At 33.5% G+C, this 24867-nt stretch overlaps 2 protein-coding genes and 1 long non-coding RNA gene across 6 annotated transcripts in view; 1 reads left to right on the top strand and 2 right to left on the bottom strand.

Moving 5' to 3' along the window:
• Positions 1–137, bottom strand: part of LOC129947559 (uncharacterized) — a 49011-nt gene extending 48874 nt beyond the window's left edge. The window contains exon 1 of the mRNA XM_056058163.1: positions 1–137. The gene's annotated coding sequence lies outside the window, so the exon portion shown is untranslated.
• A 3875-nt stretch (positions 138–4012) lies between these two features.
• On the top strand, positions 4013–16948 carry LOC129944485 (adult enhancer factor 1). Of its 4 annotated transcripts, none has more exons than XM_056053939.1 (3): positions 4013–4314; positions 9328–10449; positions 16266–16948. In XM_056053939.1, the coding sequence occupies exon 2, from the start codon at positions 9573–9575 to the stop codon at positions 10215–10217; it is 645 nt and encodes a 214-aa protein (XP_055909914.1). In that variant the 5' UTR covers positions 4013–4314; positions 9328–9572; the 3' UTR covers positions 10218–10449; positions 16266–16948. The 4 variants fall into 4 exon arrangements, with proteins under 4 accessions (XP_055909914.1, XP_055909916.1, XP_055909915.1 ...); XM_056053941.1 differs by lacking the exon at positions 4013–4314 and adding an exon at positions 4705–4897; XM_056053940.1 differs by lacking the exon at positions 4013–4314 and adding an exon at positions 4705–4954.
• Positions 5177–5620, bottom strand: LOC129944486 (uncharacterized). The gene is made up of 2 exons (XR_008781453.1): positions 5513–5620; positions 5177–5446 (listed from the first exon to the last, which is right to left on the bottom strand). It is a non-coding gene; the product is annotated as an uncharacterized LOC129944486 (long non-coding RNA).
• Positions 16949–24867: the final 7919 nt, after the last annotated feature.

Genomic DNA, 24867 nt, shown 5'->3' with positions numbered 1-24867 from the left:
CTCTAGAAAAGGAAAATATGTTGTTTTTCTTGTTTGTTTCAAATAAAAATAACTTTTAAAAAATGTGTTTTTATAAATTTAATTTTGGAAAATAAACAAAACACAAATTTGTCACTACTTTTTTTAGCACTTGTGAATTCAGAAACGTCAAAGTGACACATCATCAGAACAGAAAACTTGACGGAGAGAAATGAAGTGCACAGCGGTTACCCCAGTATAGGTCATCTACTACTTATTAAGGTGACTTGTGTACCTGGTTGTATAACAGTTTTAGTTTTATCAGCATTTGTAAGAGTACGTTTGCACTGAGTATGAAATTGGACAATATTTCAGGCAGGAAGAATAAATAAATTAAATTTGGTAGCGCTGCAGCCCATAGACAACCAGCGTTTAGTGATTAACAAACCATTCATATGTCTGAAAGTAATGTCAATAACACAAGGTTCCTATAATTTTTATGCCAAATCCAAACGCCCAATCTGAGGTACACTTTTCACAAAAGTTCGATTAATTTGATTTGTCGTGATCTTTGAAAAGGCATTTCAAAAATAGAAAATCACTCCTCTTTAATTGGTTTTAGCCTTCATGCCATTTAGAGGTATAGAACTTTAAAATAATATGCAACAAAATATTTTTTTTAAATAACAATTAGATTAAATTTATTCATAATATTTTAAATATGATTTCCGACTGGCTGTCTCGGACGTTGTTTAATCTGGAGTTTCGATGAGTTTAAAGAACATTTGTGGCTGTATATCGGTAAAAACGTTATGAATATTGTCCTACAAATGGAAAATCATTGCAGGGGTTTACCGGCTTAGAATAGCGACTTCACATATTTCCACTCACCTTTTATGCATGGATCGTAGATAACGTGAAGAACCTTTTTCTTGAAACGACCCAAGGTGCTTTCATCTGCATGTTTTCAACTGTAGTTTTCAGCATTCATAGCGGAGCCCAGGTAGACAAAATACTTAAGTAAAAGTTAAGTTAAACCGCTTGAAACCACAGAGCTAAACGATGTTCATGTGGAGCAAGCCAATTCCGTTATAACTAGAGAAAATATTTTGTGGGTCATCAATACTTTTTCTCCATATAAATCCCCAGGTATGGATGGCACACTGCCAGTTATGCTTTAAAAGTTGCATGGTGTGGCAGCTCCATGGCTGGAACAAATTTTGTTTCCTTCTCAAACATGTGCCCATGTCGTGGAGACAGGTCAAAGTAGTTTTTATCCCGAAAGTGGGTAGGCGAGGTCAAGAATCCGCGAATGATTTCAGACCAATAAGCTTAACATCTTTTGTGCTTAAAACCTTGGAGTGCATTCTTGATTACTATATTAGAGAAATCCTAGTTGGACGACCTCTCGAAAGCTCTCAGTATGCTTATCTTAAGGGCAAATCTACGGAGACTGCCCTCCATGAGGTATTGCGTACTGTAGAACAAACAATCCTTTATAAAGAATTTACTCTTGCCACCTTCCTAGACATTACAGCGTCCTTACCGAATCCATAGAAGAATCGCTCGTTAAGTTCGGTGTAGAAGACTTCATTCGAGAATGGATTATTTCCATGCTCAGTGGCAGGAAGATTCGAGCCACTTTAGGCAATACAATCGCAACAAAACACTTGAGTAGGGGAACGGTGTCCTTTCGCCTCTTCTATGGCTTCTGGTCATGGATACAATTCTCGGTAAATTAGAGATATGTTGAATAAAGGCGGTAGCCTATGTGGATGATTTGGTGCTATTGGTGTCAGGAAAGTACACCTCTGTGATTAGTGATATCACTGGGCCACGAGTTGTGGACTAGGAGTAAACCAAAGTAAAACTGAACTGTTGCTCTTTACCACCAAAACTAAAGTACCGCCCTTCACGCTACCTCGCCTCAACAGTCAAATCCTATCATTGTCTTCCAGTGCAAAATATTTGGGAGTTATACTCGACCCTAAACTAAACTGGAAACTAAATATTGAAGTACGGGTTAAGAAAGCCTGTGTTGCCTTCTACGCCTGCAGCAAAACTTTCGGCAAAAATTGGGGACTTCAGATGATTTTATGGACGTACACAGCCGTAGTACGTCCAATCTTAACATATGGGTCCTGCTCTGAGCAAAGCCTAAAATATTGATAAGCTAAAGAAGGTTCAGAGAACAGCTTGCGTGGGCACCACAGGAGCCATGTGTACTTGCCAAACGGACGCCTTAAACGTTATTTTGGATTTTCTACCAATCGACCTTTTTATTAAATACATAGTTTCCTGCAGCGCTATTAGGCTGAAGGAATCAAACAGCTGGTTGTCAAAACCTTATGGTCACAGCAACATAACGAAATTGATTCCCTCAGATATTATCTCGGTAGACACTGATTACTGCACTCCTACTTTGAGCCTTAGTAAGGGTTTTAAGGTTATTTTCCCATCCAGAGAAGATTGGGAGGATGCCATCGTGTCTATAGGTTTCGACACAACCATCTTTACTGAAGGCTCAAAGATGGAGTGCGGAGTTGGTTCTGGGATCTTTTCTGAGTCCCTAAATGTAGCTAAATCCTTTAGGCTTCCTGACTTTGCTAGCGTTTTTCAGGCTGAACAGCTGGCAATAAAGGAAGCATGTAAGTTACTTAAACAAAGCCCAAACCAAAACCGAAAAGTGGCTATCTTTATAGACAGTCAGGCAGCTGTCAAAGCCATTAACTTGGCCACATCCTCATCTAAATTGGTCCAGCAATGTCGCGATGAGTTTGCGAGCCTGAATATTAACCTCGGTGTCACCCTTGGTTGTTGTTGATGGGCTTTAGACGTTCACATATTATGGCCGAGAAGATTTTGTATGTGATGTTAAGATGACCGATTCCTCTATAGTTGGTGCAGGTTAGAGGGTCGTCTTTTTTCAGTATCGGGCAAAGAATATTGTAGGCTCACTTTCTTCCGGGGGTTACCAAACATTTCTTTCAATGCATCAATTGCTGCATTGTGGTAAGTTGCTCTACGCCGTTTTGCTCAAACCATAGCTCTTAAACATCATGGTTCTTGAATTGATGAACTAAAACAAAATCATGGATCTATGGTGATCACCCATGTCTGTAACGTCTTGGCCAGCATCTTTTTCAATGAAACACATCCCAAATATTCTACCAACTCAAGAAGCATATTCAAAAGTGAGCTTTTAAAAATAATTCACAATTCTCAACACTATAATAATAATACAATAATAAATCAATACTGCATTTTTTTTAATTTGGCCAGACGCATGACTCAAACAGTTTTTAACCTAATAACTTGAAATTTTGAATATATCTTCGAAAGAACATTTGCTTTGAAAGAGTGTCCGATTTTTGTTAATTACATATTTATTAGTTGTAAACAATTAATTCAAGTTTTTAAATGCAAATTTTTCGCCTTTAATTTAATAAATGCACTAAATTTAGCTAATATGTATACAAATAAAATAAATTACGCAACAGTCTATGAAGAACCAGGGCCTAGTTACTTACAACTCTCAACCATTCCTGTGTGCGTGTAATGTTGTCAGAGATGGAAGGGTCCTACAGTTTATATGCCAAATCCGAACGGATAATTTAAGAAAGTACCCGTAAAAAAAATTGGGTGGCACAGGCAGGGATTGAACCCAAGACCCCTTGCATGACAGTCCAACGCACTAACGAATACGCTACGGGTACTACAATGAAAAACACAACATTTCGTCCACACGTCGTGGACCCAGACATCATCGCAAACAAAAATTACTTCAACAAATTTGAAGCAAGCAATCCCTGACATTTATAATAAAAATCCCACTTTTGACTTCTCGATTTATTTCGTAATATTTCTGAGAACAAACAACAAAAGAATAAGATGTGAAAAGACCTTAAAATAAAGCAACTCCAACCACCGCCCAACACATCCCCCAACAAATTTAGCACAACAACCGCTGTACAGCACTCATTTTGCGCACACAAAAATACAATTTTCTGTTTCTGCACAAATCTACTCCATTCCACCAACCATATTCCATCTTTCTTTTCCGCATGCAGCACTTTTCTGTTACAGGCGTTAAACAAACAACAACTGTCAAAAGTCGTGTTCTCAAAAAATAAAATAAAAAGAAAACTCTTAAAAAAATTCATTTTGATTTTTCACGAAAAATTCTCACTTTTTTACTTTCAACTCAATAATTCGCACACATTTGGAATTTATTGTTTATTAAAACCGCACTCAAACGAAACGTGAATATTTAAGCTTTAAATTGGACACAAATTGGCTGGGCCACGCATCGAACGAAAAAAGATGGAAATGGAAATAACCAAAGGGATGCCTTAGGTAGGTCAAAGGTGAAAAGTGCTAACTAGCAACTCAAACTCAACTCTTCGCGAATAAGGACACACACAAAATTGTTTACTCAGTGATATTTTTATGTAATTCTTTTTGATCCGTCGTCGAAGTTGTCGTCGTCGTAGTCGTCGTGGTCGCCCTCACGCTTCTCGCTCCCATCACATCTCCTTCCAAAGCTTCTAAAGCCCCAAACCTAAACCAAAACTGAAAGCCGAGTGTGCGATTTTATCTCTGACGTTGCACACGGTGATTTTTTTTTCGTCTTGCTCGTTTCATTTTTGATCGAATGAGATAGACACGAAGTTTGTTGGCTGTTCGCGTTCGCTTCGCATTTCTCGCACTCGCCCAGGCACGGCAAGGTAAAGAGGCAACCTAACCTCATTGGGGCGGATGCGGATCGAATAAGATCGAGAATCGGAAGCACCGAGCGCAGCATGATGCTCCAAAAAGCAGTCTTAAGTCTATTTTTCTTTGGTCAAATGCGACGTCGAAAGTGATATTTTCTTCTTAAATAAACATCCAGAGTGGATTGTATGTGTAGGAAGACGCGTCATGAAGTGAAAACACGAAGGTGAAGTGTGAGAGACATGCTCGAGGAATGAGTTGAGTTATCGATGCGGACAATATGGTTAGGAAGTCGCTATTTATTTGTGTATTTCCGGGTTCTTCTTTAGATTTTTTAATATGGGCTTTAAAGTTGCACATGAATGGGTTTCAAATTTATAGAGGGGTGGGAGGAATGGTTCTTCTTTTTTTTTGTTACCTATGTGAAATCAGAGAAATTGTCCAAAAATAAGATTTTACTAAGTTTAAGCTCCCAAAAATTCATTGGTTTCTATATTTGTAAAGCTTACCTAAGCATGTTTTTTTACGAAGGGTGCAACCGGTCTTCATTTCAGTTCCAACCTCGTGTACGCAGTTCACTAAACCTGGTGACATTATTGCTCTCGATCTAAGGTTTTTATTATGTTGTTAAGTCGATGTAATTGATGTTATGAGCTAAGAACAACTTAACAAATGTCTGAAAGTCATGTTTCTTACGTCTCGACCTTTGCACAACTTACGTAACATAGACGACCTATGCGAGTCAAGTTCCGGCTTTATAATCTTTTAATCTATCCTAAAAGTTAGTACCTATTAGTTAAAGATTGTGTTTTAATCGATGAAGAAAAAACCTATTACGTACCTTCCTATTTCTTAAATCAATTAAAATGCTTTAAATACCTACAAGGTTTTGATCTTTAGAGAATAACTGGTCTTATTAAAATATTTAATAAATAATGACTGCTAAGATGTGGTTTTGCCATTTATAGGCGTCTAATAATATGATTATTAAGTTCAATTTAATTTAGCTGTTATTTGTTTTCCATCGTCAAAATAGACTTAAGTTTTCTTACCTCGTCTCGGGTTTCTGTTTTTTCTAAAATTGCAACTGATGCAAATTGTATGTGTCTTGAGTTTTGTATATGTTTCTTTTTTAGTGATTCATTATTTTCCACCAAAAAATTGGAATTTATACGTTAAAAGTTGTTTGTGTTTTTCTTAGGAGGTTGAAAACTTTATTGTATTATTTTTTTTATAATTTTGTCATTTATATTTGAAATTTGATTTCGGAATTATGACCGCCGTTGCTACGAGTTACGCAGTCTAGTCTATCATTGGCAAATGCATCAAAAGCTGCTGGTTTGTTGCATAAAGCAATGATTTGACATTGTCCCATAAAGTAATCGAAAGGCAATAAATCGCCACAACTAGGGAACCAGGTAACAGGGTTATTTTTGGAAATAAAGTTGTCACCAAATTGATTTTGCTAAAAATGTATGGTTAAACTTCGAATTATAGATGTTTGATTTTTAGAAAGAAAGAAATCATTAAGCAATAGCCCTCACCTCTCCATAACGGCGGCTCCTTCCTAATTCCAAAGACATAAGGACCGCGGTAGGTGCCAGGAGCCAGCGTGTTAACTGCAAAAAACTGAATTCTAATGAAGATAAGTTAAACTTAAAATGAGTTTCGTCATAAAACGATATTTCGCTTTCAATATCGGCTCTGAGCTCATCCGACTTGTTGACATAAACCAATGACTTTACGTAGGTATTGTAAGCTGCGGCGTATGCCACTAATCTGTTAAAATCTAGATTCTGATTGTTTGCTACGGACGCTTGAACGGCAACGATATTTTTAACACTTCGACACACCCTCCTTGTATCCCTGACACTGTAACAAGACAACGAACATGTCAAATAGTTGCTCTAAATTTGTTATTGTATTTTCTACTAGGATGAAAATCACGACCGAAAATTAGAGTTACCAATCTTGAAGTTACGGGCACCGACTTTAACAAATTTCGGTAGAGACAAAACCAACCCTCATTTCTGAAATTTTCACCATGAAAACGACCCAATCTTCCCAAAAATAATTAGAACGAAATATTATTTGTACACAACTTCAGTCCGTTTTATTTTGTAAACTTAAATTTTATAATGGTTCTATAAAATCTGTTTTGACATTTAGTGAAAAAATACAAGTTTTCCCTCTAAACTTCAACTACAGCAAGTAAGAGTGTGGTCGACTTTACCAGCATTTTCAACAAAAGTTTAGATATATCCTACGAAACTATCCGAACCCTTCTTCATTCTCATGATCTGAAATGGCGCAACATAATAAAGAAACCTCTGTTGACTGAAAAACATGCGACAAAGGGACTCGCTTGGGCGCATGATTATATTGAAAGAGATTTTGAAAATGTCGTTTTTACTGATGAATGTTCTATATGGGCACGTTCTGTCCTCACGCAAGCCTGGTTAACTTCCATCAAAAGGCTTGTTCAGCGGACCGTAAAACATGGAATAAAGGTGCATCTTTGGGACTGCTTCTCAAAGCAGGGATTCGGTACTTTGAACCTTTGACAACCTAAATGCCGAAAAAATGATAAAAATCTACAAAAAGGCTTTACTGCCAAACAATGATTCATCACAAAAAATGAAGATTGGATTCTGAAGGAGGACAATGATCCTAAATACCACAGCAAGCTCTGTACTCAGTGGAAGACTCAATGTGGCATCGTTACATTGGATTGGCCGTCGCAGTCGCCTGATGCAAACCCTATCGAAAATGTTAAGTGGATCAACTCGAGACTTTTAAAATTTAAAATTAAAACCTTGGTTGGTCCTAAGACCTGTTAAGTCTGCTGGGTACCCCTTAAGAGGCATAGCGCCTCTACTACGCCTACGCGCCATCGTGTACGGTTTCCGGAGATGTGTTTCAGCTCTCTCCAACTTTTGCCTAGTGACGCTGATTCCGCCTCGACTGTCCTGCGCCATGTACTTCTCGGTCGTCCAGCTCTGCTTTCTTCTTGTTTAAGCAGATTCCACTGCATTGCTTGGCCTGCAATGCAGTCGTTGCTTTTTCGAAGCGTATGTCCAATCGATTGCCACACACGCCTTTGTATTATAGAGTCTATAGGTTCCTGGCCTGTCCTTTTATGAAGGACCTCATTTGATATACGGTTTGGCCAGACAATTCTTAGGATGTTACGAGGACATCTATTCACGACATTTGTACGAAAAAGTCATAGCTTTATTCTTAAGCTGATAGAGTTATTCCTCCAAATTTTCGACAACATACCAAACGCCGCCCACAACTTTTGCTTCTTTCTCCACACTTGTTGTCATTTGATGGCTCAGCAAAGATCGTTAAAGATTATGTCAAAATTCATTGGATCCAACCAACAACAACAATATTGGCTACAGAATACAGCCCTGTCTGACTCCGCTACGGAATTCAAAATAATCTGACAACCTTCCATCGTGTAGAACATGAAACTTAGATCTATCATATGTTCTTTAAGAATAGCAATTAGTTTTTCTGAGATGCCTCTCCTCCGTAAAGCTAACCAAATATACTCTCCGTAAATGCTATCAAAGGCTTTTTTGAAGTCGATGAACAGCAAGTGTAGTGGTGATCGATATTTAAAGCACTGTTCAATAATGATCCGCTGGGTGTTGATATGGTCAATACAGGATGATCCATCACGGAATCCTGCCTTTTCGGCATCGAGTGTGACCTCAAGGTGTTCTCTGATGCGTTCCAGTATGACTTGCTACTATTTTGGCAACTGCTGATAGAACGCAAATTCATCTCCAATTTCCTCACTTTGTTAAATCTCCTTTTTTTGGGAGCTTGACGATAATTCTCTTCTTCCACTCATCGTTCAAAAGTTAAAAATAATAATCCCCAAGTTGAATTCAATTTTAAGCAAACGAAATCGCCCTAGAGGTCTTAAGATAAAATTGGCTCTATTCAACTGTACATAAGTTTTGTATATAACTTATTACTTAAAGTGGTGCTACAATCCGGGGTGGACATGGACCCCAATTAACATGCGTCTCCAGCCAGCTCGGTCCCTAGCTAGCTGTCTCCAGTTTCGCACGCCAAGTTGGTTGAACCCTTTACCCACCTGCATGCGCCACCTAAGACGATTGAAATAACATGATCAACTGTCAGTTTGATAGAAGTGGACTTGACTTGAATTGTTAAGGAAATTTTTCTTGACTAACTTTTCAGTCAACTTTCCATTAAAGTTGCCTTAATTACAAGGTAATTTTTTGGCAGCTGGCCAATCAGATCCTTGAAACGTGCCTAACTTTCAAGTCCCTAATGTCGTCTGAACCTACCCAATGAGTATGGAGAATAAGTGACGCCTTTGATTGCATAGAAAGAATTTGGAATAATACAATTCAAAGAAATGTCCCTTTTACATAAATTATTCCTTCTATTGGTCTAACGTATCTTATCGTTTTGTTTTACCATATTTTAAGCTTACTTTTGTCCCAGAATGAAGTTTTCCTCTTGAATCTTCACAAGGCAACTTCAAAACTTACATAACTTCGCCAATATCAGGTCATTTAAAAAAACTTGTGTCCGAACAAAAACCTTTTATTTAACTGAGGAATTTCATTTTATTATAAAAATAAAAATATATATACTTTCTCATTTCAGGCATCACGACAGAATGCTTGCCATTACCAAACGCTGCGGCTGTTGCCTTACAAATTAAACGAAATACGAATCCAAACTTCATATTTTTCTGAAGCTTCTCAAAAACTAAAAAAAACTCTCTTAGAACTTCCGGGAAATTTCTTGAGACGTTAAAATTAACATAAAGAAAAAAAATAAAATAACCCTCATTTAACCACTATCTCCTATTTCCACCTCCTCCTCTTCCTTCTCCTCTTTTCTGCACAATGACTAATTGTGAAATTGTTATCGTTGCAACAACTGATGAACCAGCAACGGACATACAACTCCCATTCAACGTGATAACCTCAGCGGCAACAGTTTCAGCAGCTGGTGTCACCACTACCACTCATCACCTCGCGCCACTGCAACAAAGTTCGGAACAGCAAGTGCTGCAATTGCAAACCGACGACATTCAGCAGCAAGTGCAAACGGCGGCGGGCACATTGCCGCCGCAATTGGATCGTTATCCAGCCAACAGTCAGGAGAAGCCATTCCAATGCAGCATTTGTGAGCGACGGTTTCGACAGTTAAGCACATTAACGAACCACGTCAAAATCCACACCGGCGAGAAACCCTACAAATGCACGATATGCGACAAAACCTTTCGACAATCGAGCACCCTCACGAATCACATGAAAATCCACACCGGCGAGAAACCTTTCATTTGTTCGTTCTGTCCCAAACAGTTCCGCCAATTGAGCACGCTTACAAATCACCTCAAAATTCACACCGGCGAGAAACCTTTCGAATGTGCCGTCTGCAAAAAACAATTCCGCCAATCGAGTACGCTCAACAATCACATAAAGATCCACGTGATGGACAAGGTGTATATACCCGTGAAGATCAAGACCGAAGAGGAAGAGGGATGACTGGAGATGGTGGCCGATGGTCAGACACCGGTCACCACGCCCAATCACCAGACACAACTCCAACAGCTTCCGCTCCAGCTCCAACAGCAACAACAGCAGCAGCAGCAACAGCAGCAGCAGCAAACGCACCAGGTTGTTTTGGACGCAACGCAATTAGCCGAAGGAATAATCTCTGCAGCTGACGTGGTGAAGATCGAGGTGAACAGCGTACAATCGGACTGCGACTATCCAGGTGAAGGATGAATCTAAATATATATAATTTAAGTTCTGATTTTTCACGAATCAGTTCTCTTCTCCTACTTAAATACCTATTTACTATTTATATATATGTATGTTTATAGTTATATAGTATATTTGGAAAATAGTTAGTTTTTTCTGTTTTTGTTCCCATATTAAACAAATATTATTGTTTTCTTTTTGGCTTCACTCCTTAAGATTTTGTTTTTCTTTTTGAAGAAAGACTTGAAAAAAAACTATGTGTTGTGTATGGAAATTGAAAGAAAAAGATTGTTGAAGAAAAACAAAAACAAATAATTAAAGTCAAAGCAAGCAAAAATAATTAAACTATTCTTTTTTTATTTTACTAAATTTTGTGGGTTTTCTTCTTTTCATTAAATTTTATTTATTGGTCGGAAGATTTTGTAGTCCATGCTTTTATGTTTTTAAATAAGTCCCTGCACTCGAGGTTCTGTACTTGTCAGTTTTTGATTTTTTGTTTTAATACAATTCGACAGCAAAAATGGAGATATTTTTTCGTATTTTAAATTGAGAGCTTAATTTGTTGAACTTTAGTCAGTTTTGGCCACGGTTTTCTTGACAATTCCCAGTATCGTTAAACAGCCTCCGATTGTGTTGTTGACATCAAACAAAAATAATAAAATATATATTTTAACTTATTCCAATTTTTTGTTTCCGTTGCTTGAGTATTATTAAATTTCTATTGCAAAGTATCCATAGGGTAAAGTATTTGTTGTTACTGTTTCTTAACAGGGATTGACAAATTCTTAACGAGTAATTCTTTAAGCAAAATGTACTTCCCAAATTAGCCGGTATAAAAAATAAACGTTTCCCCTATCCCAGACCTTACGCGCTCGAAGGTATGGTTTGGCCTTGATTTTGCACGACTTGCAACGATACAAAATAGATTTATTTTATTTCAAAAATGATAATATCTTTCTGGGATTAAATTTTCACAAACTCACTCTTCCTGAATTGCTTTTTACTTTTTGCCTTATTTACTTATTTAGCCAACAACGTTTCAGCAACTATTTTTCAAGAACAGCAACAAAGAAGTAAGGTCGTGCTGTTTTTATCTGTTAAGTGTTTGCAGTTTTATTGTTGTGCGACATTAATCAAACTCAAAAATGCTTGTCTTAAAATGTTCTTCACAAAAATATGCACGAGGGAGAGATACTAATTACAAAATTATTGGTTCCAAAAAGAAATGTATATAGTGGTTGAAATAAATGTTGATAAGTTGTCAGAGGTATCAGATAGCTGAAGGACTTTAACATATTACCTAGAATAGTCAAATAAATAAATATGGTACCCCTAATTAGCGAAGAAGCAAAATAATATCCAAAACGATATACAGCGACAAGCAAAAGTGGTCAAATATTTTCAATTATTTGAATAATTTACTAAAACTAAGCGTTTGAAACAAAATGTAAATATTTTTATTATTAAGATTATGAATCTTAGGTTTATTATTTATAATATTTAAAAAAAAAAGGATATATTTTTCAAAACAAAAATTATTTAATTAATTTATCGACTTGTCCAAAAATTGTTTTTTTAAATGTGTTTCAGAGCAACGATTAGGCCACCAAATTATTAAGTAATTCTTCTGGAGTATGACCCTATTCCAACTCCAAGCGTTGCCAAAGCTCCTGAATATTCGATGGGTGATCTTGGTACTGCACCAGCCGTCGTTTGACAATTGACCACAAATTTTCAATTGGGTTGAGGTTAGGGCTTTTTGCTGACCACGTCATCGTCAGAAACTGTTGATTTCTCAACCATTCTGTGACAATTTTCAAAGTGTGTTTGAAGTTTCCGTACTGCTGAAAAGTTATTTCACACTCATTGTAGCCCGTTGATGTAGTAAAAGGTGGTAAATTTGTCTTCAAAATATCCAAATAATTTTCTTTCTTAATGAAACCCTCGATTTTTACTAAGGTTGAAGTCCTTCTCCAGGACGTGACCAATAAATAGCTCTTCTATCGGTTCCTATTCTATTGACCTTCGTCTCGTCGGACCAAATTAATTTTTTCCATTAGTCTATGGTCCATTGTCTGTGCTTTTTAGCAAAAGCTAACCTGGCCTTAAAATTTTTCGCTGAAAGCAGTCTTCTCTGGTTTCTCTTTAGCGGCTAATCTAATTCTTTTGAGTGCCCGGCTTGCAGTCCATTCTCTAACTGACTTGTCTATGTTTTTGGCTGCCTGCTAAGGTGTTTTGGATCCACAACTTCTCAACTCCCTTTCCATTCTTCTAGCATACAAGTCAGTAAGTAGTCGTTTCCGTCCTTAAAAGACGTTGTTTAATCTCTTGAAACTTAAATGTGCATTATTTATTTTGTTCGTAAAATATATTCTTTTTTTTAAATCTTATTATGCATAATAATTGCTAGGTGGATAACCAAAATAAGAAAAATAAAAAAAATATTAATGTTATTCAAAACTCTTACTTTTGAACAATTTTTTAAACAGTCGATATCATTTGACGACTTTTGCTCGTCACTGTATATATGGGTATCACGATTCGGATTTAGGCTGTCTTTTGAATTTTTTTTTTCAGCCCTACGGTGTAACATTTTTTAAAAACCTCGATGTAAACCAAAAATTTTAAAAGTTGTACATCGATGAAAACTTGCAACTTATCAATAAACAATATTTAAAGGAGTATGTGTCAGAAAGTTCGAATAGTTTTTTTAAATATCTCTTCGGCAGTTAAAAATTCAATTTTTCAAAATTGTTATAGATTTTTGTCTGCCACACAAACTATTGTATTGTTGTTGGAAAATGATCTCGATACGTTTGGAACAATAAATCTCTAATTCGTAAAACAAAAGTTCTGGACATATGTTCGGATATGCATTTAGAAAATAATATAATTCTTTAAAAATGCAAAAACGAATAAAATACTGCAATTTTTAGAGCTAGGGTAGAATACAAGATAGTTCCTATCAACAAATTTTTTGTCATCATTTTGAAAAGTATCTCACTTTGTTTAGCAAAAATTCTCATTCGTTAAGGGATGACTTATGAGTCTTCATTTGATTTTTTAACAACTTTGAATCTTGTGCTTTCAAGTTATGAAAAGCACGTTTTAGAGTTCCGAACTCCGATTTAAGGCCTTGTTTGTTTAAACAGATTTGTTATATAAAAAAACTAAAAATTACTTTTAAAAAATGTTGCCTGCCTCAACGTTTCATTAAGATCTATGTAGGGCATGTCAAATCTTGCAACTAATTTTTCAGCTATTGATTTGACAAAAAAAAAAACGACATCAGGAATTTTCATGACCTCAAAAAGCTTAAAATAAATTGTTTCGGATTTTTAAAGTTTAAATCGAAAAACCTGACGTATTACATTCATTTGCTTGAAGTTGCTTTCGAAGTTCAAACTAAAGCCATTAACAACATTAGAAAATGTACATATAATAATTTTGTTATAGAACCTTGTTGAAGCCAGTGCAATATGACTGTCACTTTGTGAAGAAATATATATAAAGCTATTTTTCTGAGCCGAAAGCCTTTGATGCTATTTATACCAATTTTAATTGTAAATTGATATTTTATATTTTTTTTTGGTAGAATTAACTTGTGCTGGTGAAAAAAAATCATATACGCCCTTAAATTGTGGATAAAGGATCCAAGTCAAATTTCTTGAATTGAATTTTTCAACTAAATTAAGATACACATTATTTAATTCGATTTTCCCGATATACCAAAAAAATTATAAAGCTATTGTTTTGAAGCTTTTTTCCCTATCAATTTTAGAGTAGTAAAATATAACTTAGAAAATAATGGGCAAGTTTCTAGTGTCTGATTGGCCAGCTGCCAAAAAATTACCTTCCAATTAAGGCAATTTAATGGAAAGTTGACTAGAAAGTAAGCCAAGAAAAATCTCCCTAACTACCAAGTCAAGTCTTCTTATGAGTAGAAGTTTGTGAAGTAATGTTCTTAATTTGAAATTCATGACACTTGAAACACTAACTAGTCAAGCTTTGGTCAAAATTCTCGTTCAAAGAATGGATTTGACTGCAAATGAAGACCCTTATGTTGTCTGAACCTGCCCAATGTTGAATGGTTAAAATAACTTAGCATACAGGGGCCTAATAATGAGGTTCGCTGTGGATCGTTTTTAATTTGACCTTTCAAATTCGACTCGCGTCTTATTTCCTTATTAACGAATTCGCGGCGAAGCGAAATTAGTTCTTTCTATATTCCAGTGATTTGACACTTTTGGTTTGAATTTTTCTTCCTATATTCCAGTGATTTTAGACTTTTGATTTGATAGCTTTCCACAAATTTTGTTTTGTTTTAATTGAATTTGTGAAATTTGTGTGGTGCCGAATTACGTCTGCGTCTGCATCTGCAGCCTGCGTTCGTGTTGATGTATGTCCGGATGTAGTCGTTAAAGTAGTTGGAAGTAAATTGGGCTGGGATACACCAATTGGACTTCCATTTGGGTTTATCCACTGTTTGCATTTAAACAAATTTGCTACAGAATCTTCCAGCAGAGATAAAATTTGCAATTGGACCTCCTCCAGTTTGCCTTTTAAATTGTTTTACCTGATTAAAGCAAACATTAAAATATGTTTTACATTAATAAAATAAGCGATTCAAACCTTTTGCCAACCATCTCCATTTCTGGCGAATGGCAAAAGTTGAAAATGACTTATGGAATGCAGATTCTGTCGTGTCGTATATTTTGCTGTCGTTTACGACATCGGTAATAGGGGTGATTGTCGCATTCAAAAGAGATCCCTGTGATTCATGTTTCTAGTCTTCCTACGTGATCTTTATTTTTGTGGTTTTTAAGCAAGGGCTTTAAATTTAAACTATGATTCCAACCACATTAGAATTTTTGTAAAATTGTCATCATTTTTAAACATTGGCAAACATATTATTTTGAGGAGTGAAAACTTAAGCCGAATACACTAATTAATCTGTCTCCTTATCAATGACTAACTCAGATTAGATTGAGAAATTGCAATCTCAAAATTCGATTAATAAATACACTTAGCTACAAAAAAATTGGTGCACTCTAAAACATTGTATTAACTTAAAACAAATTCGGGAAAAACAAATAAATTAAAGGATATTTTAATGAATTAAACATAATTTAAAAAAATAACATTTTAAAATTGTGTTTCTTTTCTTGCAAATACTCAATTCCATAAATAGCGAAGTTGGGTCTAATAGTTTCGTGCATCAGTTTCTCCAATGAACGGATACAAAAAGGAAACATATTTTTAGAATGTTTTTGATGTAATTCTGATACTTCCACGATGTTTAGCTCATTTTGGTGGCGAATGGAAATTCCTCCAAAGGTCGTAATAGTCATTAAGCTACCGAAAAGAATATCTCACCAGGTTGGCACATATCCTTTTACGCCTGTATGGACTCTTGAACACAATCAAGAATACAACGGGACCACTTTTTTGTAGCTCAGTGTATTTGCTAAAGGATTTTTATATTTATTTATCTATGTGCTAAGAAGACTCACTTTCTTCCCTAGGTTTACTGCAAACACTCCAATGCTTTATTCAAATTTAATTGCTTGCAATATAATAAGCTTAACCCTGCCGTACCTCCTAACATTTCCACCCTAAAAAAATAATAATAATTTAAATTATTGAACACAAATTCAATTCCACTAGTAGTATAGTTAGTACTTCACCCTAACCTTTATTAACCAAAATATCATATTTTAAGTCATTGTCCAGTCAAAAAAACAAATTTAACTTTTAGACTAAGTCTTAATGCTTTAATCAACGACAAAACATAACAACAAAACTGCTTCGTGTGTTCTTTAATTACAGCTTATAAAGTTACTTACACCACCTGAATGAAGTTGATCGCCAGCATGAAGCATAAGCAAAATCAAAGCATGAACTTGTCCAACGCTCTCACACACAAAACAAACAATTCAAAAGTCCGCGACGACCAAACACTTGGATTCCAAGCAATGACTGTTTTATTTCCGATTTCCGATTCCGATTACGATTCCCCTCGAAAACCACCTTCGAAAACTTATTCTAATGTTCTAAGATGTCTTATGCCAAAACAAATAAAAACAGCAACAACAAAACAAAAATCAATTTTCTTAACACTTCTAATCTTCTGAATATCTCAAAAAAAATAAAAACAAAACTTGGACTGCTTCAAAACAAAACAAAAAGAATCATTTGTGTTTTACCAAAATAAATAAAAATAATAACAAAACAAAAAACAGACGAGAAAAGAAAACTTAAACCAAGAAAAACATCAAAACACGAAAACAGCTACTAATCCTTAATGATAATGTGTGCCATTAGAATAATTAATAAAAGAAGTTCCTATAAGAATTACATACTTAATAATTTTGTTTTGCCATAAATAAAAAGAGAGACGAAAACACATAAATGGTAGACACATTTTTTTCTTATTTCTGTTTAATTAAATGTATATTTTAATGTTCTTATGTCCCACGAAAACATTCGTTTAATTTTTCAAAAAACAAAAATACAACAAAAACTATTACTTTGCTTGCTTTTGTCTAAAAACAACAAACATTAATTTTAAAAACAAAAATATTTAAGTATACGAACTGAAGTTTTCTAAACAAACAAACAAAAAAAGAGAGAGACGCATAAATAAGTGGAAAATAATTCAAAACCATTTCAGCCAAGCTGAATTTTTTGAGATTATTTCCTTTTGCAATAAAATCGAACTAAAAAACACAAAAATCGAGATAAACAAATAAAACAAAACAAGAAAAAATATAGCTTCAAAAAATTAATAAAAACAGTTGTGCAAGTTAAACAAAAAAAAAAAACATTAAAACATTTTTAAAAAAACAATACAAAAAAAAAATGTATAGCTCACGTAAACTTTTCACAGTAAAAAGAATAAATATACTGCTCCGCCCGGCGCTAATTTGTAAAATTTTTTATTAGATGGATTAGAAATCATTGTATAGAAAAAATAATTAAACAAAAACAAACAGAAATAAATAAAAATAACAAAAACAAAAACTTAAAATCAAAGGATAAAGGTGGAAAAACCTTTAAAAAGAAAAGCATAGCTCGTAAGACATTAAACTATTGTTTTGTTTCCTTCGATTTTTTTTATAAATATTTAAAATATAAAATATATATATTTATATATGAATATACAATTAAAAGTTTAGCGTATGAAAATGAAAATAAACTTAAAAAGAAAAAACATAATAATTACAGGGCGTCACATGTGCGGCAAAATACAAGAAAACAAAAATTTAACAAATAAATAAAATATTGTTTTATTTTTTAGTAAAATAGAAGTTAAGTTTAGTAGAATTAAAATATAAAAATAAAAAAAAAATAGAACACAAAAATAGAAAACAAAAAGTTCTGTGAACCATTTCCTTTTCGTTTTAATTTTTAATTGTAATTGTAATTAATTTTATTTGTTAAAAAGAGCATAAATTACATAACACACAAATTTAAAAAAATAAAACTTGCTTCTTTAGTCTTAAAACAAAACAAAAAATTAACGACGGTAAATTATAAATTATATATGGAAATTAAAACAATGAACAAAATTAAAAATAAAAAAAAAACAAAGAAAGAAAGAAGAAAAAATGATTAAATTAAATTAATAAAAATACTTAAAGCGAAAATAACAAGTGATGTGTATAAAAGTAAAACAAACAAAAAAAGTTAAATGCGCTTTTTAGGAGAGCAAGCTAATCTTAATCTATATATAAACAACATTATTATATAAAAATATATATATACAAAGAAAAGGAGAAATGTTTTTAACAAACAATAAACTATTATTAATTAATTGATTAATATAAACGAACAACAAAATAATACAAAAAAAACTCAAAAAAAAAACAAACAAGAAACGTTACACATAATTTTTTTATTTATGAAACTGATGATTATGATGATGTAAAATGGAGATTTAACTATTAATAATATTTAAAAACAAAAAACAAAAATAAAATTATTATTATTATTATTTGTAATATTATTATCAGAAAATAATATAATATGTTTGTAAGAAAAATGTCAATTGGTTGTTTTTATTCTTTTCTATTTTTATCGATATTTTTTCTAAAAACTTTTTTCAATATATAAACAAAAGTTAGAGTTTAAATTTTTTACATTGGAATTTTAGACTAATCATTGGATTGATACTCCAACTAGGTTCTGCTTCTATATTTCACTTCAGACGCAGACGAAGAAACATTTAATAAAACTCAATGTTGAGCAATGGAATCATTATCATTTTTAAATACTGGCTATTGCTTTGGATTGAATGCGATTGGTTGAAGTTTTCAAAATCAGTTTGAATGTGAAACACTGACAATAAAGGTGAAATAGATTAAAAAATATCGCACCAAGCCTACCTAGTGCCCAGAAACAAGATCTATACAAATTATAAGGAGTTCACCAACGTACAAGGGCGGATACAGACTTTTAATAATGTGGGGGTTGGGTTACACACTTAAAATAAAGATGAGTTTTTGAGTACCGCTTGAAAATGTTCTTTAACGGTTTAGTTAGGAATGTGACAAAATTTACATTTACATATTTCAGGGGCTAAAGTGACAAATTTAGAAATTGTGTTGAAACGTAGCTTTTTTGCAAAAATAATATATTTTGTACTTTTGGAATTCCTATTAGTTGGAGGAACGCTACAAAAATAAAGATGGAAGAACCCAGAATTTAGAAACTTTGCCAGAAAAATGAGATTTTTTTACGTAGGATAATAAAACAGAATCTTACATAAAGAATTTTCTGGCTTTTTTCGAAATAATTTTAGAACTCAGGATTCTGTTAAGAAAGTATGTATGTAAGTACTTCATTTCTAAATTTTTTTTTAAATAAATACATAATACATTTGTTTTTGAACTTAAAATCATTGGACTACTTTGTTTTAAATTTCAGTTTTAATTATAAATTGATTTTTACATACATACATATATATGTATCCAATAGTTAAATCATATTCTCTCATAATCAGTTTTCTAAATCTGCAAATTTCCTTGAGATAGTTGACAAGATTTGTTCAATCTGGTCCATCCAATATTAGAATTGTCTCTTGTAGAGTGAGAGAGAATTTTTAAAACTATGAACATCGATTGTATATTGTATAAAATTGGACATACGCTTATAAAATGGAAGCAGTCTTCATTGGATTTATAATTGCATAGTGTACGGAACTGGTTAAAACTCCCATGGTATGGTCTACCGTTAAGACATAAGACTTCGCGTCTTACTTTGAAAATTAAACAAATATCTTTGTAGCGTAAAGAATCGTTGAAATAGTTATTGTTACTCGTATTAAATTGTAACTGGCTATATAATATTGGACTTTCTTATTCAATATTCAATAGTTGTTTTTACAAGTTGATTCCGAACCGAGTCTTCATTTTGTTGGATAATTTTATACATTTTTGCCTTTACATCAAGAATGTTACTTATATCAATTTGCATATCTTCACCAGATGAACTGGCATTTAGTTGCCATTAATCATACAACCAATTCTTGTTCCTTATTTCGTATAGCAGCATTATTTTGCTCAACCGCTCATCTGGGTAGCCTTAGACTTTAATAATATTCGGCGTGTTGATTGGTAGGTTGAAGATTTTTTTGATGAAACTGCTCTGAAATTTTTCAATTTCCTCATACTCTTCCATTCCTCAAACTTGAGCTGCATTACATAAAGTGGACTTTAGAACTGAATTAAACATTTGGTATTTATTAGACAAATAAATAAGATTTTTCGTGAAAATCTTTCTCCATGTTAAGTTTATTAGACTTTGTGATGTTTTTGCTTTAATGTCAAGGTGCCTACTAAAATTCAATAGTGAACATAAAAGTGCACTAAGCGCACAACCTTGTTTGGCACCAGAATTAGTACTAAACCATTCAGAATATTGCGTTCCATCCCAGACGTTAGCTTTTGTGTTTGTATACATATTCTTGATGACATGTTCAAATCTTATTGAAATACTCGTCTGCGAAAGTTTGTATATTAAAGCATTGCGATTTACCAAATTAAAACCTTAAAACCTTTTTATTTCTTGCCTCAAATGCTTTGACTATCGATGACAGAGTAAAAATTTGGTAAACAGTGGAATAATTTGTCCTAAATCCAGCCTAGAAGTTTGATAGTATGTTTTTCTCTTCTACCCACTTTTCCAAACGGTCCACAAGAACTCCGCAAAATACCTTAGCTATGATATTCATTAAAGATAAACCTCTGTAGTTAGGTACGTCATTTAGGGTACCTTTTTTAAGTATTGGGAAGATAACCGATTTTTTGGAAGAGGAAGGAACTTCTGCATTTGTAAACATTTGTAAACAAGTTGCAACTTAAAACGTTGAGATAAATTCTTAAAAATTTCGTAAGGTACACCATCGGGATTCTATTATTGTTACGTTATCAAACTGCTGATACTAAAAAACAAATTCTAAAAAATTACACTTTTTCGTGAATATTTTAAAAACATTTTGATCTTAAGGAGTCAACAAAACTTAAAAATTGAAGAGAGAAAAATGATTGGTTCTTGAATTTATAATAGGTATGTACACATACATTTAGGTACATACGTCATACATACTTTCTCTAAAACTATAGTGTGGCACTTACATACCACACGTGTAGAATCCCTTTTCACTTTAGTTCTCGAGATGAAACGTTCGTTTTGTTTTTCAATTAGCCATTAGTTTAACGAATGTCGTTTTTGGGACTTTTCCTGAAACCCGTGATTAAATCTCAGTTCTAGAGCATTCAAAGCAAATTCACTTCAAAAAATAGGTTCTTTAATTTTTTAAGATTTTAAAAGTTTTTGCATTTAATAAATTTAAAAAAATAACGACTGAGTAGGGTTGCTCATTGTAGAGTTTGTTTTAAAATATTTAATTTATTTTGAGATTTAAAAATTTACCCGCAAAAAAAGTTTGTTTTCAAAAATTTAAACACCATTATTTAATTTTTCAAAAATTTAATTTGAAAATCGTTAAAAAAATTAAATACATACAAATATTTTTGGTATGCAGTATTTAGAGTTTTTTAAAACACGTTTCGTAAAAAAATGGCCCATTTTCAAGATATCGAATTTAAAAAAAAAAACGTGTAATATTTAAAAAAAAAAGTGAATTTTCGATCAAATATTATTAAAACAGTATAAACATTTGTGCAGCAAATAATTGCATTCGGTTTATTAGTTCTTAACAACAAAAAAGGTTGTATGGGGTATCCTTCTGCAATACAGAAAAAATATGATTTATATTGAAAAATGCCTAACACTAACCGGCTCTAAGCCTTGATTTCTAATTTAGAAGTCAATAGATTTTGTACGAATGCAAAACTTGCTTTTTAGGTAGTTCCTACAAGTCGCAAGTGATAAGATGGAATTGAAGACAAGATTTAGGAACTTAAAGGCAACTTCATATCAAATTGGCGATGTCTAAATATTGTTAAATTACTAACAAATCTTTAGATGAAATCACCTTTCACACCTCCCCCCCCCTTTGGATTCGCCATTGCCATTTAATTTTTGGAATGATTTAAAAAAAATAAAATAATGATTTAAAACTTATTTTAAGAACGACATTTTCGTGGCAAATAAAAAAATTAAACTTTTGCAATCAAACCCTGCAAATTTTAAATAATATAAATAAATATCGTATGGTGAGAAACAGGTGATACATTTGATTTGATACCATTTAAAAAATGCTGTGAAATGACCAAGGACTTGCGACTGTTTTTTCATGGACTCCTGGCCCAAAAAAAGTGAATAAGTTAATTTTATGTATGTATGGTGCAAAATTATGGTATAACGAATATGTTTTAAACGATACAGAAACATTTTAATTGTTAGGTCAAAACCACCGGAAATACTTCTGCGCTTTATTATAATTAATTTCTTTTGTGTTAGTTGTTTTACTTTGCTAACGTAATAAGATATTTCTTCGTAAGGTTGTGGAGAGAAGATGAGTTATTTTGTTAAAACTTTTCATACTCTTCCCAATACACTTTGAATTACTATAAAAGCCGCAGGCAAAGATAGTTTATAATTTCAATGACATTTAGAGTCCAAGTGGATGTTATTGCTTCATTTGTATACATATTTAGGTTTTAAGTAAGGGTGTGTTCATTAATTTAATAAGAAATTTTTTCAATGATAAAAAAAACATTTCTTTTGTAATCTGATAATCCCTTTCTATTAAATTTTTGTCGTTAGAATTGTTCAGATTTTCAGTTTGAAAAGCCAAAAAAATCACACAAATCAGAGGTTATTCTTTTGGGAACTAAAAATTTCTTTATGTATCCATCAAGAAAACCATCAACTGTTCTAAAATATCAAGGAAAATATTACCTTATCATGTCATAGCTCTATGACCAATCCTAGATCTAAATATTAATTTCAGGCAGAAAAAATTAAAATGGGGATTTTTAAAACGCTTAGCCCTAGTAAACTTTTCTACAGACTCAAATCTGTAAACCATACTGTTTATGCAGTAACAGAGATTGCAATAAGAGCAAATAAGTCTTGCAATGCTTGCAAATTAGATTAGAGACCAAAACAAATGAGTTACAGAATAATTTGCTTAACAGGATGAAACTCGCCGTTGCGGCGGACATTTGCCGGAAATAATACTTTAAAAAAAAACTGTCATTAAATTATTTAGAATTTTCGAATTTTCGACGAGAAGTAAAATCGCAATGGACTGTTGCGCTATTTTATTTAGCATAGTACGAGTACCTTACCGTTTACCTATGTTCTTATTAATTTGTGGCTATAACTCTCCATTTATTCTCGTTCGCTATGTTCTTCCTTGAATTTAAACCATTTTATTTCATTAGCTTTTATTCAAAGATATTTTATTATGTTTAAGTAAAATGGTGAAAGCTTTTTCATCTGTCCTACTGCTCAAGCCTCGTTCCGAGCGGAAGGAAAACTGCATTTGTCCAACCTGTCCAAAAAAAGGTGGAATCCTCCTCACCATCTAACTATCGTCCAATTACACTTACATCCCTTCTTTCCAAGGTCATGGAAATGCTGATCAATTTTCAGCTTAAAAAATATATGGAAGAACGGAAGCTTCTTAGTGACCGACAGTATGGCTTTCGTAGCAATAGGTCCACTGGTGATCTCATGGTTCATCTCACCGAACAGTGGAACAAATCTTTACATAGTTTTGGAGAAAGTAAGATTATTGCACTAGATATTTCAAAAGCATTTGATAGGGTTTCTCTTTTCGAAAATGTGTGCTATCGGTTCCCTCCTTCATTGGATTAGTAATTACCTTTCGAATCGTTCAATAAAAGTCGTATTGGATTAATTTATGTCTGAAAACCACAAAATAAATGCTGGTGTTCCCCAGGGCTCTGTTCTATCTCCAACACTCTTTCTCATTTTTATTGATGATCTCTTGTCTGCAACATCTAATCCAATACATTGATTCGCTGACGGTAGCACTTTCAGCTTTTCATATTCGTTTTCAGATTCACATCTTTCTTCTTCGTATGTGGAACTGCAACGACAAAATATGATAAGCTCATTAAATTGCGACCTAAACAGCATTGTACAATTTGGAATAAGAAACCGCGTGGTATTTAATGCTTCGAAAACGCAATGCTGTTTTGTATCGTTAAAGCGAAATATACCCCCCTTCCCATTATCCATAAATGGCACTTGTATCCAGGAAACTGAACATCTCGATATTCTCGGTATGTGTATCACCAACCACCTTTTGTGGAACGCATTTATTTACAAGACTTATATACATACGTCCAAAGCTTGACAATAACTAACCATATCTGGGCTGGTGCACCTGCAACTTACTTAAGCCTCTTGGACAGTATTGAACGTAGAGCATTTAGATTCATTATTGATAATACTATCATAAGATCATTTACTTCGCATGAACATCGTCGAAATGTTTCTTGTCTCACTCTCTTTTACCGTTAATTTAATGGTTTATGCTCTAGAGAAATAGCCTGTTGCATTCCTCCCCTCAAAAAATTTAACCGTAATAGCCTCGCTTCTGGGAATGCCCATCAGTTTACTCTTCAGCCGTACTATGAATTACAGAAATTCATATTTTAGCCGTACTATGCGAATGTGGAATGCCTTGACACACTCTGTCTTTCCCAGCCATTCCAATATTCAGGAATTCAAAACCAATGTGCACCGACACTTTCTTTCAACCCCTCTCTCCCATTCCTAGTGCTCACACTGTCTACATAATAAGGGTAGCATTATCCCTTTGAGTGTGCACTTATTATAATCCATTTCATTTCTCTACTCATGTAACACAAAACTTAAAACGGTTTTACACGAATGGTTTGCTTTAAACCCTGATTGATACACGTTAAGGTTTTACCTTTGAATTCAAAAAGAGCAACCATTTTAATTAATTAAAACAAAACACAAA

Source organism: Eupeodes corollae, chromosome 2, assembly GCF_945859685.1.
Source record: "Eupeodes corollae chromosome 2, idEupCoro1.1, whole genome shotgun sequence".
NCBI classification, from domain to species: Eukaryota; Metazoa; Arthropoda; class Insecta; order Diptera; family Syrphidae; genus Eupeodes; species Eupeodes corollae.
The sequence above is the reverse complement of the archived record's forward strand: the minus strand, read 5'-3'. Positions and strand labels throughout refer to the sequence as shown.